This window comes from Charadrius vociferus, unplaced genomic scaffold (assembly GCF_000708025.1).
Source record: "Charadrius vociferus isolate BGI_N301 unplaced genomic scaffold, ASM70802v2 scaffold163, whole genome shotgun sequence".
NCBI lineage: Eukaryota > Metazoa > Chordata > Aves > Charadriiformes > Charadriidae > Charadrius > Charadrius vociferus.
The window spans coordinates 892,284-905,978 of NW_009648332.1; the positions used below are offsets into that span (position 1 = coordinate 892,284).

The 13,695-nt window shown below is 39.0% G+C and overlaps 1 protein-coding gene across 2 annotated transcripts in view; it reads left to right on the forward strand.

The window, feature by feature from the left end:
• The first annotated feature begins 6,368 nt into the window (after positions 1–6,368).
• The window catches only part of DAB1 (Dab, reelin signal transducer, homolog 1 (Drosophila)), a 114,371-nt gene continuing 107,044 nt past the window's right edge, over positions 6,369–13,695 (forward strand). Inside the window, exon 1 of one of the 2 annotated variants that reach the window (XM_009884589.1) lies at positions 6,369–6,572. In XM_009884589.1, coding sequence (XP_009882891.1) covers positions 6,506–6,572 — 67 coding nt within the window. In that variant the 5' untranslated portion in view covers positions 6,369–6,505. The remainder of the gene's footprint in view (positions 6,573–13,695) is intronic. The other variant, XM_009884588.1, reaches the window with a different exon arrangement.

Here is a 13,695-nt window from a genome sequence, read left to right on the forward strand (position 1 = left end):
GCTGACTTGTTTCACTCAAGGCTGCAAATGCACTTGTCTGGCAGACTTGCATGCTTTCCTTATGGAAGTGAAAGCTTAAAGCGCTGCCACGACTGGTTTTAATAATTGTCATTTCCATTTTGATTTCCAGCCTTTAATTTTCTGTGGCAGTAGATTTGGGCTGTCCCTTCTAGCTTTGCAAGACTCCTGAAAGCAATGCTACTCGCATTGCGTGATGGTGCTCCCAGGTACATACCTAGCTCAAGGAAGAGGCAAGTGTTAAAAAAAAACCTGTGGAAGGGGTGTTAAATGTTATTTCACAGAGTTGAAGCTGATACCTGATTGCTGGAAATCAGACTTGAGACCAACTGGAGGGACCGCAGCAGCACTGGAATTATGCAGCACTAGCCCTGGTCAGCAATAGAGCAGAACAGGGGAGAGCAGCAAGTCCTGGGTTCCCAGTGCTGGATGGTTTTTGCAGTGTTTGGGTTTGGGGTTTTTTGGTTTTTTTTTTTTTTTTTTTTTTTTGGAAAAGGGTTTATAATGTGATTACAGAAATTCTTTTAAGAGGATAGATTTCATTTTGAAAGCATTAGAGGAAAAAAATACAAATACTTTTCTATTGGTTTTCAGAGACAGGCGCACATTTAGCAGTTTTTCTTAAAAGTATTTGAATATCCTTCCTCAGAGAAATTATGAAGCGACATCACGTAGTTTTCCTGAATGCAAAATGGCATACTTTTGAATATTTCACAAATTCTGCTAAAGCAAGGTCAATGTCTTCTGTTTTGCCTTTGTTTCCAGAATGCTGTCCCCATAATATAAAATAGAAAATGTAATATTAAGATGAAATGTTAGTAATTTCCCATTTAAAATGTTGATGAAATCAATTCATTCCTGTGAAAAGCATATTTTTAATCCAGTCAGCATTTTCTAAGAGTAGAAAATTCACAGCACTTCTGGTGAATAATTGGTGAGGTGGAGTGTAGTATTCTCCACTACATGGAGAGATTTCCTGGAGGAATTTTGGTAATTATTCCCGCTGTTATTGGAATACTAATAAACATTTTACTTTGGAGATATTTTATAGGTCAATTTTTTGGCAAGATGCTCTTCTAGTGGTAAATCAGCTTCAGTGGTGCTATTTACACCATCTGAGGAACTGGGTAGCATGCCTGAAAGATGCCCTAGAGAGAGAATAATGAAGCATATTGTAAACCACAATAAATTTAATAGAATGTTAGATGGCCTTAGTTACATGTTGGGGTTGGGGTGTTTTTTTGTTTTTTTGGTTTTTTTTTTAAAAAAAAGAGCTTCTTGTTGGGGGGTGATAAGTATTTTATAAATACAACTAAACAAATAGGAACTGTATACAAACGGAAGTTAAATGTTATGGTTTGAGTAGTTTTCTGATGTTAGAAGAATTAAAAAGGGTTAATTGCGAAGTATCATTCTGGTATCCCACTACAGACACAGTACAGACTGTAGGAAGGCACATAAATCTCCTCCCTGTATCTTAATGTATAGAAGTCGGAGCTGGAGGGGAGTACCTGCTCGTTTTAGGGCAAACAAAACCAGGTATGAAATCGGGAGGCGGCTGTGAGTTTTGCGAGCCGCGTAACTTAGGGAGGGAGGAGGAGGAGAAGTCGGGTGCCGTGTTCCAGAGGAGAGTTTGCTGTTTGCAGGGGGAGACTCCAGGAGCTAAACCGGGCACTCTGCTTTCCGCATGTCTGCTGGGGGGGTGAATTTTTGTGTTGGATCTCTGTTTGTGCGCTGCTAAAGCTTCCTTTCATTGTAACTGGTATTTCTCTAGCCTGTAGAAGAAATTGCAGGAAAATGCAGTGATTGACATGCGATGCGGTGACAGACTCGTTTGACGATCACTAGGAACAGTTTATTACGTTGTTCTGTGGGCAAATGACAAAACTAGAGAAGAGAGACTGGGCGCATGCAACAGTCTAATGGAGATTGTTTTCTTTCGCAGGGTAGCCAGAATTTTAATGCATGAGTTGCTTAGATTTTACTCCTAAACACTTTGTTCTAGAATTTGCTTTAATGAAGTATATACAGAGACAGAATCCCCTGTTTGCTTTTCTTTGCCTCCTCATTTTCTCCCCTGTGTCACTATCTTAAGCTCTCTCTTTTACCCTGTCTTCCTCCTTTTCTGGTTCCTACTTACAGGCCTTATTAACTGAAGTATTTCAGTGGGTTTTGGACCAGTCCCTCGGGTTTCAGTTTGGCATTAGTGCAGTGCCTTCGGTAAAAGATTAATACTCTGAAACCCCGTAGCTTCCTGCAGGATGTTCACAAGACCTGACCATCAGGGAAAGGAGCTTAGTTCACACAAAATAGTGTGAACATCTCCAAAGGGTTCCTCTCTCTGGAGGGTATAAAGGGCAGTGGTGGCAAGCGTGGGTTTTTCCACCGTCTGTTGGTGTACGGCCCCAGTGAAGTTCTCCGTGGTAGGCTTTGTGGTCAGATGAGAAGTTGATGAGTAACATTTTTCCCCCAAAGGATAGCAGTCCTTCGCGCTGGAACTGTTTTCAGTTTTGCAGGTTCATAGCACTTTTAAAATAATTTTGTCACTTCTGTTTTGCCCTCTTAATATGTTTGGGCTTTGTTTAACACTTGCAAAATCATGTGCATCAACATTCTATTACAGATGCTTATATTGGGTGCTTTGGAGGAAAGGAAATGAATTGCAAAACTTCAGAGGTATAAAAGCAAGAGCTAAGGATGATAGCATGGTTTTTGTTTTGTCAAACCAGGGTGTGGGAGGTACCATCCTCTTGTCAGATCCCACTTTGGGGCTCCGGAGAACTTAAATACCTAGGGAATGCCGGGGCTTAGTTACAAATCCTTTCTAAGGCTGCTTTTCCTTTACATAAGCAGATGGAAACTGGCTTCAGAGGAGGGAACTTCTTAAGTTTTGATGCCCTGAAGAAAATTAATAAATTCATGTATTTTAAAGCCACAGGGGAAGTATTATGATCGTCTTGTCTGACCTCCTTCATAACTCGGGCCAGGGGAAGTCGCCTAATAACCCCTTCATGAGCTCGCTCAAGCGTGGTTGAAAAGACAAATGATTTGACAGAAGTTGTTGTTTTGCAAATGCGAGGGGGAGGCGGGTGGAGCATGTGACGAATTTCCCTGCGCATAAAAGGTCCAACGTGTGCTAATCCTAACTGCAAAGTGAATTTACAAAAATATTTCTTCACTAAGGCTTTAGGTTTTACACCGGCGTAGGAGTAGTACAGAATGCAGGCTTAAGACTTCTCTTGGAATTAAAAGCCAGTTAATTCCAGAATGCGCTGATTGTGTTCCTACTGTAGCTACTTAATAAAGGGAACAGAAAATGTCAGTATTTTGTTAAAACGAAGAGCTCTGAATCCTCTTTAGGAAAAGCTGAGGCATGCACGTAACATTGTAATAGCTGGAACAGTAATGAGGCACACAAGAAGATCGTTAAGACTGGATGTGTAAGATGATGGATTTATTATTTTTTAAAATGTAGCTAACAAAATTTTGTCTTTAGAGCAGGGAGAGAAAACGTGGCAGAACTGATCAAAGAAAAGAGTATCTCATTGATAAAACACATGCTGCAGTACTTCCCACATTTGAAAGAGCGTAGTATTTAACAACGGTGACCTAGATTGGAGGAGACAATAAAAGCTGTTGCGGTGAAGAGCAGATTGACTGCCATTCTCATCTGGGTAATAAACGGCTGAAATATGGACAGTATATGAAAGTTTACTAATGTAGCTTACATAAAGACCTATACTTTTGGAGGAATTGTCTCTGTAGCAAATTCAGTTTGAACTATAGCTTGTGTCTGACAGATGTTTATGTGCTCCTTTACAAAGATACCTATTACTTTATTCAAGGATCTATGAGCCTGAGAGAGTATGACCTGATTAGGTTTTAAAGTAAATCAATATGTGAACCTGTCCAAAAATAGACATGCATTTATTTTAAAAAATATTACTCAGTGGGATAGTCTCAAGGGGATATAGCTTTTCTGGAGAGTTTCAGATGAGATAGCAGTCATATGTTGTTATTTTAAAATATTCAGTGCTGTTCAGATGCCACTATTTCAGCTTTCCTGTTGAAAAGGAGATGACATTCTTGATGCTTTGTGCCCTAAACAGTCTTCTAAGACATTAAAACTTGCTTAACTCTTGACCCTGGGGGTGGGTTGTTTTTTTTTTCCTTTTCTTTGTTTTGTTTTTATTATAAACGGACCTGTTATAAATATTTTTCTTTTGTTAAGTGGTTCAGGTTAGTGCTTCTTGCAAAGTTATGCAGTTAACCTTTAGGTAAAAATAAATCCAAATTCTAGAAAAATAAACTGTCAATCCAGCTGTGATTGAGAGATGCTTTAAGTAAGTGTGGTTGAGCTGTAGAGACCGATGCATCCCTACTGTGCTGTAAAGCTAAATATTATTAAATTGGGTTGTGTGCAGGGGGAGGGGGAGGAGGTGGGGGTTGCGAGGGACATCTGTTCTCCGCAGCGCTTTCCTCCCTGTTTGCTGGGGGGATTTCAAGCGTAAGTGATGAGCGACTCCGTGGACAGTAGGGTGAGGTGGTCCCCTCGCAGCACAGTGCATGCCTTCCTCGGCGCCAGGGCTCAGCCGTCACCGCACGTGGTGTCCCACCGAGGCCATGTTTGGGGCAGCTACATCTCCCTGTCCGCGGCCCTGGCCAAAGAGGGCTTCAGATCCTGAAGGATTGTCAGTTTGGGGGCTGTTACCTTAATCCTTTTCTCTCTTTGACCAACCTTCATTTGCTTTGTCCTTTCCTACTGTTTTCTTAACTAAGAATGTTCATCAAAATGCTTTTAGTTCATTCGGGTATTCCGAGAAGGTATATTTAGCAAGCACTGCAACTTTCATTTGTAAGTTGCTTTATTTTTCCTCCTTTTTGCTATGGGGCACTTACATAGAGGAGGAACAGGGTATATTGTATTTCCAACTCAGTTCAGCAGATTTTGAAAAGCTATCTTTGAATATTCTATAGTACACACACAGATTTGAAGAGCTTATTAAAAAAAGCCCCTGACACACTTCAGCAATATTAAATCACTTCAGACTGTGCATGGCAGTGTAATGTTACTGAAGCATTTTAAAATGTTAAAAGAGCCTGGGTTTACAAGTACTAGAGGCTTCACAGCTCTTACTGTGAAAAGTGCTTTAAACTGTCGAAATTATTTCAATGTTTGCAGTGTACTACTTTCTTAAATGACAGAGAAAGGACATTAGTAAATAACTGTAACTGCGGTTAATCTCTGGCCAGCTAACCAGCTGATATGCTGGGTTAATTTCTTTATTAAATGCTTATTTAATAACTGGGCAGCTGTTCAGACAGGCCAGATGGACTTCACTGTAATTGTGCTAATAATGAGAACTTTTTCACAGTAAGAAAGAGCAATGAGAAGATGCATTTGGTGAGGGAACATCATGCCAAATGGCTCAGGACGGTATGGTCCTCTGCCCTCAACAGACTGGCTGAAGTAGGTGGCTTATCCTTCAAAGCAAGAAGGACCGGCTATAATGGTTTATTCTTTGGTCGTTTATTCTTTGTGTATTCTTCGCCTCCACAGCCCACACATCCCCAGTCCTACCTGCAGCCTCACAGCCTCCCCCAGACTGCTCCAGCACCTTTCTGCAGTTACTGCTGTGGGTTGGCAGCCGGTGCATTCGTGTGTCTCCCCAACAATTACATGTTACCTAAAGCTGTCACTTGTTCCCTGAATATTATCTTTTTGCCCCTTATTCCATTTGTATTTTGTAGATTTCATTAAGTGTATTTTCAGAGTTCTTTGCAAGAAAAATTACTAGGTGGGTGTTAAGAATTGCAGCTTTGTTTACATGGAGGCAGATTCTTTTATACTGGAAACATTATCATAAGCAAGAGGAGTGGCAAATTATGATGTTCTCAGTATGAGTAATGAATACATTTTTCATTTGTCTTTGTTCAAGTAGGGGAACAAAAACATTGAAAGAGCATTTGAAGACTAAAAATCTCAACTTGCTATCTGGCAATATGTTTTTACTTTGGGATTGTTGCATTTAAGAATTGCGTCCTTGCAGAATTATTAGCTTTTGGTGACATACTTCCCGCATCGTAGTCTTTGTCCTCCAGCTGTTGATCCAGAAGTACAGGTCTTCTGTACACCTTGTGTGGTGTCTAGAGCCTGTGAAGACATCTCAGATGTGCCAAAACATCTCAAGCAGGACTCGATGACTGTGTTTAAGCATCCAAAATTGTGGGCAATTGACTGTAGACGGAGAACTTCACAGGTTTCTTCCTCAGTAAGCTTGCAATGGCTTTTTTTTTTTTTTAATGTTTTAAACTGAGACAGTGACCATTACTTTTTGTTTCCTTCTTTAACAGCACTCGAAAGGAGTGAATGAGATGAACTGTTTGGGTTATAGTGTCTGAAAGGCTAAATTATTCTCTTGGAGAGACATTCTAAATGAGCCTGACCGAGATCCTGGATCTGTGTGAAGAGGACTAAGGATATAGGATGTCAACTGAGACAGAACTTCAAGTGGCTGTTAAAACCAGCACAAAGAAAGACTCCAAAAAGAAAGGTAGTGACTAATTTCTCTTTATTCGTATGTATTTTGTACTTTAATCAGCTCCTACATCAACCACCTATTATGCATCTGTGATTTCTTCTGTTATCTGTGCGCTCAGTGAAAGTAAAATTGTTAAGCCCAGTTGAAGTCTGGTATGAGAACATTGGATTCGGTTCTCTGACATTAAAACTATATCTTATTGAGTATATTAAAAATGTAAGAACGAACTTATGTATTACAGTTCATTAGTTTTTATTCTATATGTATATTGCAATAGTTTCACAAATGGAAACACAATTTTAAAAATTACTCTTAGCAAAAGATAACTTTTTTTCCTTGCATTGATAAATACATTTTCTTCTGAAGACTTTGTTTCTGCTTTGTTTTGAACTAACCAAAGCTTAAATGTGCTTTCTGTTACTGGAGGTTGAACCTTACTGATGTTTTGTGAAGTTACAGAGAACTCGGTAGCAATCTGTAGAGACATTAATTGTGATCTGGTAAAGGCAATATAAACAAGAAGGAGGAAAACTCAAAATTAAGGAGAAGCTATGAATAAATGCATGGTTGGATAAATTCGTATTTGTGTTTACAATTTTACATCAGATTGTAGGGCAGTTCTTTGGACTGGTAAGCATGAGAAATGGGACAATATGAATTTGGTGCTTATGAATAGGAGTACTGAAAGATTTTTAGTAGGAATTTTTATCCTTAGATTTTTATTAGTGTTCTATTGCTTATGGTTTTAAGTACTGATGAACTTGGAGGCCAAGACCTTGTTTTCTAGTGGTAATTCCTGTTGTTCTGTGTAGCTGGTTTTGATTGTATTTTTAAACCTATGCAGATAATGAAATGGAGTTTGAAAACAGATTTAATATGATTTGGTCAAATAAAAAAAAATAAAACAAAGAAAAAAACAAATAGTATTTGAGGCAGCAAGATTTGAACTTTCATGTGAGCTTTTCAGTTTGTCATTCTGTTTCTTTTTGTGGATGTGTAATTTAGCCATTTACTTCTGAGGATTTTTTTTACTTTTTTTTTAAAACAAAAAATGTCTCATCTTTGCTCATATATGTATGTGTTGCAAATTTTACTCATCTTAGATATCAGATAAATAACTTGCTCAGCTTCTGGGCAGCTCTACCTATTACTGCAGTGATTCTGCTAAACTTGACTAAGGCCTTGTGTTTGCTGTAGCTTTTTTATCAGAAATCTTTATATTTGTTTTATATTGGCTAAAAGAGATACAGCAGTTAAAAGATTTCAAGTGTTTGTTTGGCAATATGGTTTAGAATGGTTTATGACTACTCTAGGCCTACACCCACAAGGAAAAAAATGATTCATTTATGATAAAAAAAGCTGTAGTTTGGAAAGGCAAGAATAGGGGAACTTTGATGGAAATGAGAATGTGATCTGAGGGAGATGTTCAAGGGAAGTAAAGAAAGTAAAGATGGTTTGGTTGTATGATCATTCAGTATTTTGGGGCAGACCGGAAATTAAAAAATGTTACTTCTTTGTAATACGGATAACATATTTTTGATGTGTGTCTACTCCTGTGTCATTTCTTCTGCTGGAGGGTGAAACTTTTGAAAACAGCAAACAACTGTTTTAGGAACTTGATGTTTATATTAATAAAATATTCAGCATCCACCTTCTAAAAACATTTTCATAAATCGTAATAACTGAATGCTTCTGTGCACAAAATCGGATTCTATTCCCCAAATGGAAATTCTGAGAATTACCTTTACTGCTGCGAGAACTATAAAATATGTTCTGTGCCAGCGATCAGAGCTCCCTCCAGCATGTACAAGTACTGAAGAACTGGAAGGGACAGTGTGCGGCAGTAGCACATCTCAGAATTAATCTCGTTGGGTGTTGTTTGTGCAAGTCTGAGTGTGTCCGATCACATCCAGCCATCCACAGGTCTCGCGGTACGGTGACTGCTTTATACAGACAAGGTATACAATTCCGGCAGTGTTTGCTATTCACATCCCACATAATGAAAGTCAAAAGAAACTTGGTGTGCACATTTACTTGTCATTTAATTGTATGTATTTGCATATATTTCAACAGTGAGCCCTCCCCTGTATAGTGTGAATGATGGACATGTGAAAAACAAGGATTTTTTTTTTTTCTTCTTTTTTCCCAAGTTCATTAACTGGGAGTAGTGACAGGTAGCAAATACTAACATGAACTTTCTGACGTTGCTAATCAATGAGTTTGATCATGCAATGGAACTGACTATTCCCAAGAAATTAGTCTTTGCTTTATAAACAGAAATTTCAGCTCTAGTGTATTTCCAGTGAATCGGGTTTTGTTGTAATTCTGCAAGAGCTGTGCAGCCGTTTCCATCCAAAGCAGGGAGGGGGGCTCTTTTGCTATTTTATCTGCCGTCCTGGTAATTCTCCTGCCAGCTGCAAGTCACAGCACTGCGCTGGGAAAGAGCGTTAAGTTTGATAATAGCTGCCTAACAGGATGTCTGTCCCACTGGTGTATCCCACGCTGATGATCCGGGGTGAGTGAAAGGGGATGAGGATCAGTATGGAGTTAGAGCACGGGACGGGGTTCTTTCCTGGTCTCAGCATGTCTTCTGTGTAGTGATCGTTGGCGCTCTCTCAATCTGTATGAGGATATAGTAAGGTGGTGTTTCTAATTTGAAGTGTTGAAATAATACAAAGCTTAATTCCTAAGATTTGTAAGGTATACGAATACGAAACATGATAAAATGTTAGATAAATGCAAGTTGCTATTCTTGTTGAAGTACAATGTTCAAAAAGAAAATGATAGTTATTCAGATGATGTGATGTATACATTTGTGGTACTGTGCCTGTCTTGTGTTAAAGGCACCGTAACATCATTAGTTAAGCAGACAATTTAATAATTTGGACAGGTTAGAGGAAAGGTGCAAGAAGAGTCTCATGATATTCTATGAGGGCGAATGCAAGTCCTGCTACTGGGGTGGACTAACTCCCTGCAGCAGGGTAGGATGTTTGATGTTCTTTTATGGTTTCTTATAATTGCTTTTAGACTCTGTTGCATAGCTTACTGATTTCTTGGTGACAGGGAAATAGCTTGACTTCCGCTGCAGATAGGGCACATGGCATTAAATGCTCCTACAAAGTTCCAGATTTTACCAAATTTTTTTTTTTTTATGTGTTGGGAACACTCATCGCTTTTTGTAGTTGTATGCAAAGCAATTATCTTACAAGAGATTATTTAAAACATTTCTCATTAGGCACAGGGTTTTTACAGCCATAAGCTTTCTAGTCATAGTCAACTCTTCAGTCTCCCTCCGTTGTCATCAGAGCAGGTTTGTAAGGCAGTATTCTGCTCTAACACTGAGTGATTATTACTACTGCAGTTAGAACAAGAACTTACATATGAAATCCTCTCAGAAGCTGCTATTAAGTAGAATCACAGCTGCGAAGCTCTAATGTATGATAGGCAAGTTCAATATTAACATGATAATATCAAACTAATTTTCTATGTTAACATTATCACCCTGGATAATCTTAAAAATAGTCTATTAAAAATCAAGTACTAATTTTGCCTTTTATTCAGTCAATGTTGATCTGATGGATCAAGAATTTGATGTGCTCCAGGAATGCTACCTGGTGATACTCCGAGCAGAGGGCAGGAGTTTTAACTGACTTGAAGACACAGTTTTGAGAATGGAGGTGAGCCGAGCACCTCCCTTCCTCTCCAGATAGTCGCTTTTTGCTCCATGTTCTGTGAAGATGCTTGCCAGTGGAGGACCCGCGTTTCACCCTGACCTCTGCAGCCCTCCTTTCTACACTTTATTCCATCTTATGAGTTTACAGCACACTAGATGCTATTAGAGGAGATTACATTTCTGCCATCCCCCACCTCCAGCCCTAATCTTCATGCCACTCTTGACTGATACGTACTGGTAACTGTGTTGTAATTACCTTTTTTGGGGATGAATTTTAAAAGACACCCTGAAGAGGTTTCATGTTGCTTTCTAAAAGGAACTCATGCAAAATTCTCAGGACATTTAGAAAGCTCTAGTCTAGGACTTCTTGGTGATTTGTTGTTGTTTTTTCTGGTGGGTTTGCCAAAAATCATGTGTTCTTAAAGAAGCATTTAGAGAATTAATCATTCAAATAATGCTCTTAAAGGTTGATTTTACTTCATTTCTTTATGTCATCTGGTTCATTCAGAGGTGAATAAACATGTGTTTTTACCATTCAGGATAGGAAATCAGAATTTTTTATTAGCCAAAGTTGTTAGAAACATAAACCACGTTTGTTTTGTAGTACGTGGGGGAAAAGCCATTTATAAGTGTGTATGGATTATTGAATCAAATTGAAAACATTTACTTGTGCCTACTGGAATTAAAAATGATTTAGAAACCTCTTTGGGGAAAATGTATTGCATTGATGTTGAATCCATGCAGATAACTGCCTTGAAAAATCCCTTCTTGCCAAATTAACTTAAACAGGAATACTGAAATGAGAGGTCAGTAAAGAAGTGAGCCAGGCTACCAAATTTGAATGTAGATCTGTATCTGCTTGGGCCAGGCCAGGAGACTTTTCTTGGGATTTGATTTCTTCCTCTTGGACTTAAATTCTGCAATTATTCTATTTAAAACATGGGATTTTATTTTTTTTTTTTCAAAATCATCTCTCATTATATCCCCTATAATAAGACTTTTGAGTCAATTTTCAAAATGACAGGGACCTTTAAAAATGGAAGCGAGATACATGGAGTAGCTCAGGCATGATGACGATCAGCATGTAACGATCTTTGATGCTAAGGATCCCCATGGGTGAAATTCCCTTATTTAATAGGTTTCCACGTCACTGCGTGGGAGACACGTGGCATCGGGAAACAGATTTTGCAGTAGGCAGGTCGCCAGGCCGGGGATTGCCGTAACTAGCCAGTAGGAACGTGAAATTTAGAGGGGGTGTGATGTGCTGTGTCTCCACCAGAGCTAGACGCCTTCGCACAGCCATGAGTTGGGCACTTGGTTTGACTGAATGAATATCCAAGTTCGGAAGCTGTGCTTGAGGAGGGAAAGCGAGAGCGGACTCCGCTCAGGGGGCTGTTTAATGCCAGGTAAGGAATTACCCTGCTTGCACCAGCAGAGCGGAGGGGGTTGCACGGCAGTGCTTTCTTGGTGGTAGAAGATCTGAGTTTGATCCTCTCGGGTTAAGTGTCCCCTTTTAACTGTCTGACTGCTAATTAAAAGGAGTGCAGTGGCTCTGGGACCATTCACATATATCGGATGGGGCCTCTGGCAGAGTCACATCTATTTCCTGGGTCTTTTAAACTCTAATGAGAAAGTGGAGTCTGTCTAACTATCTAAAGACAAACCTGTGCATCCCCAGAAGCAAAACTGTAGCCTTACTAAGATCAAACAGGAGGTACCTAGTTAGTTTAAAAGCCTTTGGGGATAAGCAGCCTTTAAACAAGGTTATGTTTTGTCATTTTTAGTTTTCATTATAGGTGCCTAATGCTACCCAAGTCCTTTTTTCGGGTTTCTTAGCCCTCATTTGAATCTAATCTTTGGCCTAATCATTGCTAAATTTGAGAGTGGGTTGGAGGTTTCTGGTTGATGGGAAAGTTGCAATTTTGCTGATACGTAGAAATCTTGATGCAGTTTGTACAGGTTCATTTCCAGATCGGAACTTCAGTTTAAATTAATAAGTGTTATGAACAATGATGGTTGATTATTTTTTTAAATTATTTTTTTAATTATCATTATTGAACTGTGGTTTTTTGTTTTTTTTTACCTTACAATCAGCTAACAACAATTAAAGCATCAGCACTGTAATGAGGCATTTCAAGTTGTCAGATTGGTTTAGCTTCATTTATTTTTCTGATTACATTGCTGAGATTTATGGAATCCAGCAAAATCCAAATTTGATCTGAAGAGTAATGAAAGGGGGGCACAGTCAGGAGCTTATTTCATCGACGGGGAGTGGATTTGCTTTGTTTCCTTGCAGTAGTTATGAATTTTTCAATAATTTATAGATCAAGTAACAGCAGCATTAATTGATACACTAATTGAGTCCACATGCCTGCCTTTAACAAATCTCTTTTGTGAAGTGGTTACTGACAATATTAATTGCACATCTTTTGAGTCTTGATATAAGTTATGAATTCATTCTCAAGTTGAAAGAGGGTGGGAAAATCATTAATTTTGACATTGTGTAGCTATAATTAACAAGAGTTATCCAATAACCTATCATAAATTAGAGAGCTCATGAATTCTGTTTTAAATACCGCGTTCCACCAAAGGGGGTCCATGGTTGTGTTAATTGAAGCATTCTTTGGGGGTGATGGATGTCGTCTCTTGTTGCGGCTAAAATGTTTACTGTTGTTTTTGATTGAGAGACGGATCTGCCTAAGTTAAGGTTGGAGCTTTGTTACTTTACTGCTCCTCAGGAGAGGAATCAATAATCTCTTGAGTGGTAAGAATAACGTTTCCTGAGAGCTTCTGTTATGTTATCATTTCTCAGTGTTTTAACAGCCGTCAAAGCATTTCAATTGAAACTAGTAATTAGGAGCTTAATGCAATGCATGTTCCACGGAGGATTTGACTCGTGTAACAGTCATTAAGTACAGGTGGGTGTTACTGTGCTCCGAGGCCGGCTGTACGTTAGGAAATCTGTCGGTTGCTGGCAGTGAGGATCACCTGTGCATCCAGTTCAGCCTGTGCTCTGCATTGGTTCTGGCTTCACTGCACTATTAAACTACATCTGAGCTTCGGTTGAAATACTCGGAGGGGCTGAGGCTGGTGAGGAGGTAGAACTTCCAAGGAGGCAAATAAAGTAATATTCAGGTAAACTTTTCATCTGCTTGGCAGTCATTGAAAGGACTCCCAGCAAAGTTTGTATTAGGACATTTGTGAACAAAAAGTTTTGTTTAGAGAGTTCAGGGAAGAAAATTCTGTCATGTAATGAATGTTACTGAGCAGGAGTAACTTAATTCATCCAGTTTAGCAGCTAAAGTGCCTCTAGGGGGTTGGATTAGTGGAAGTTCCCTAATATGGCTCGCATAGAAATATTCTACAGGGACAAGTATGTTGGTGATGATAATGGTTTTATACCATTCTTCATGCAAAGATATTTGCTTGTCTAATAAATATTGATGAATGACATTTCTGTCA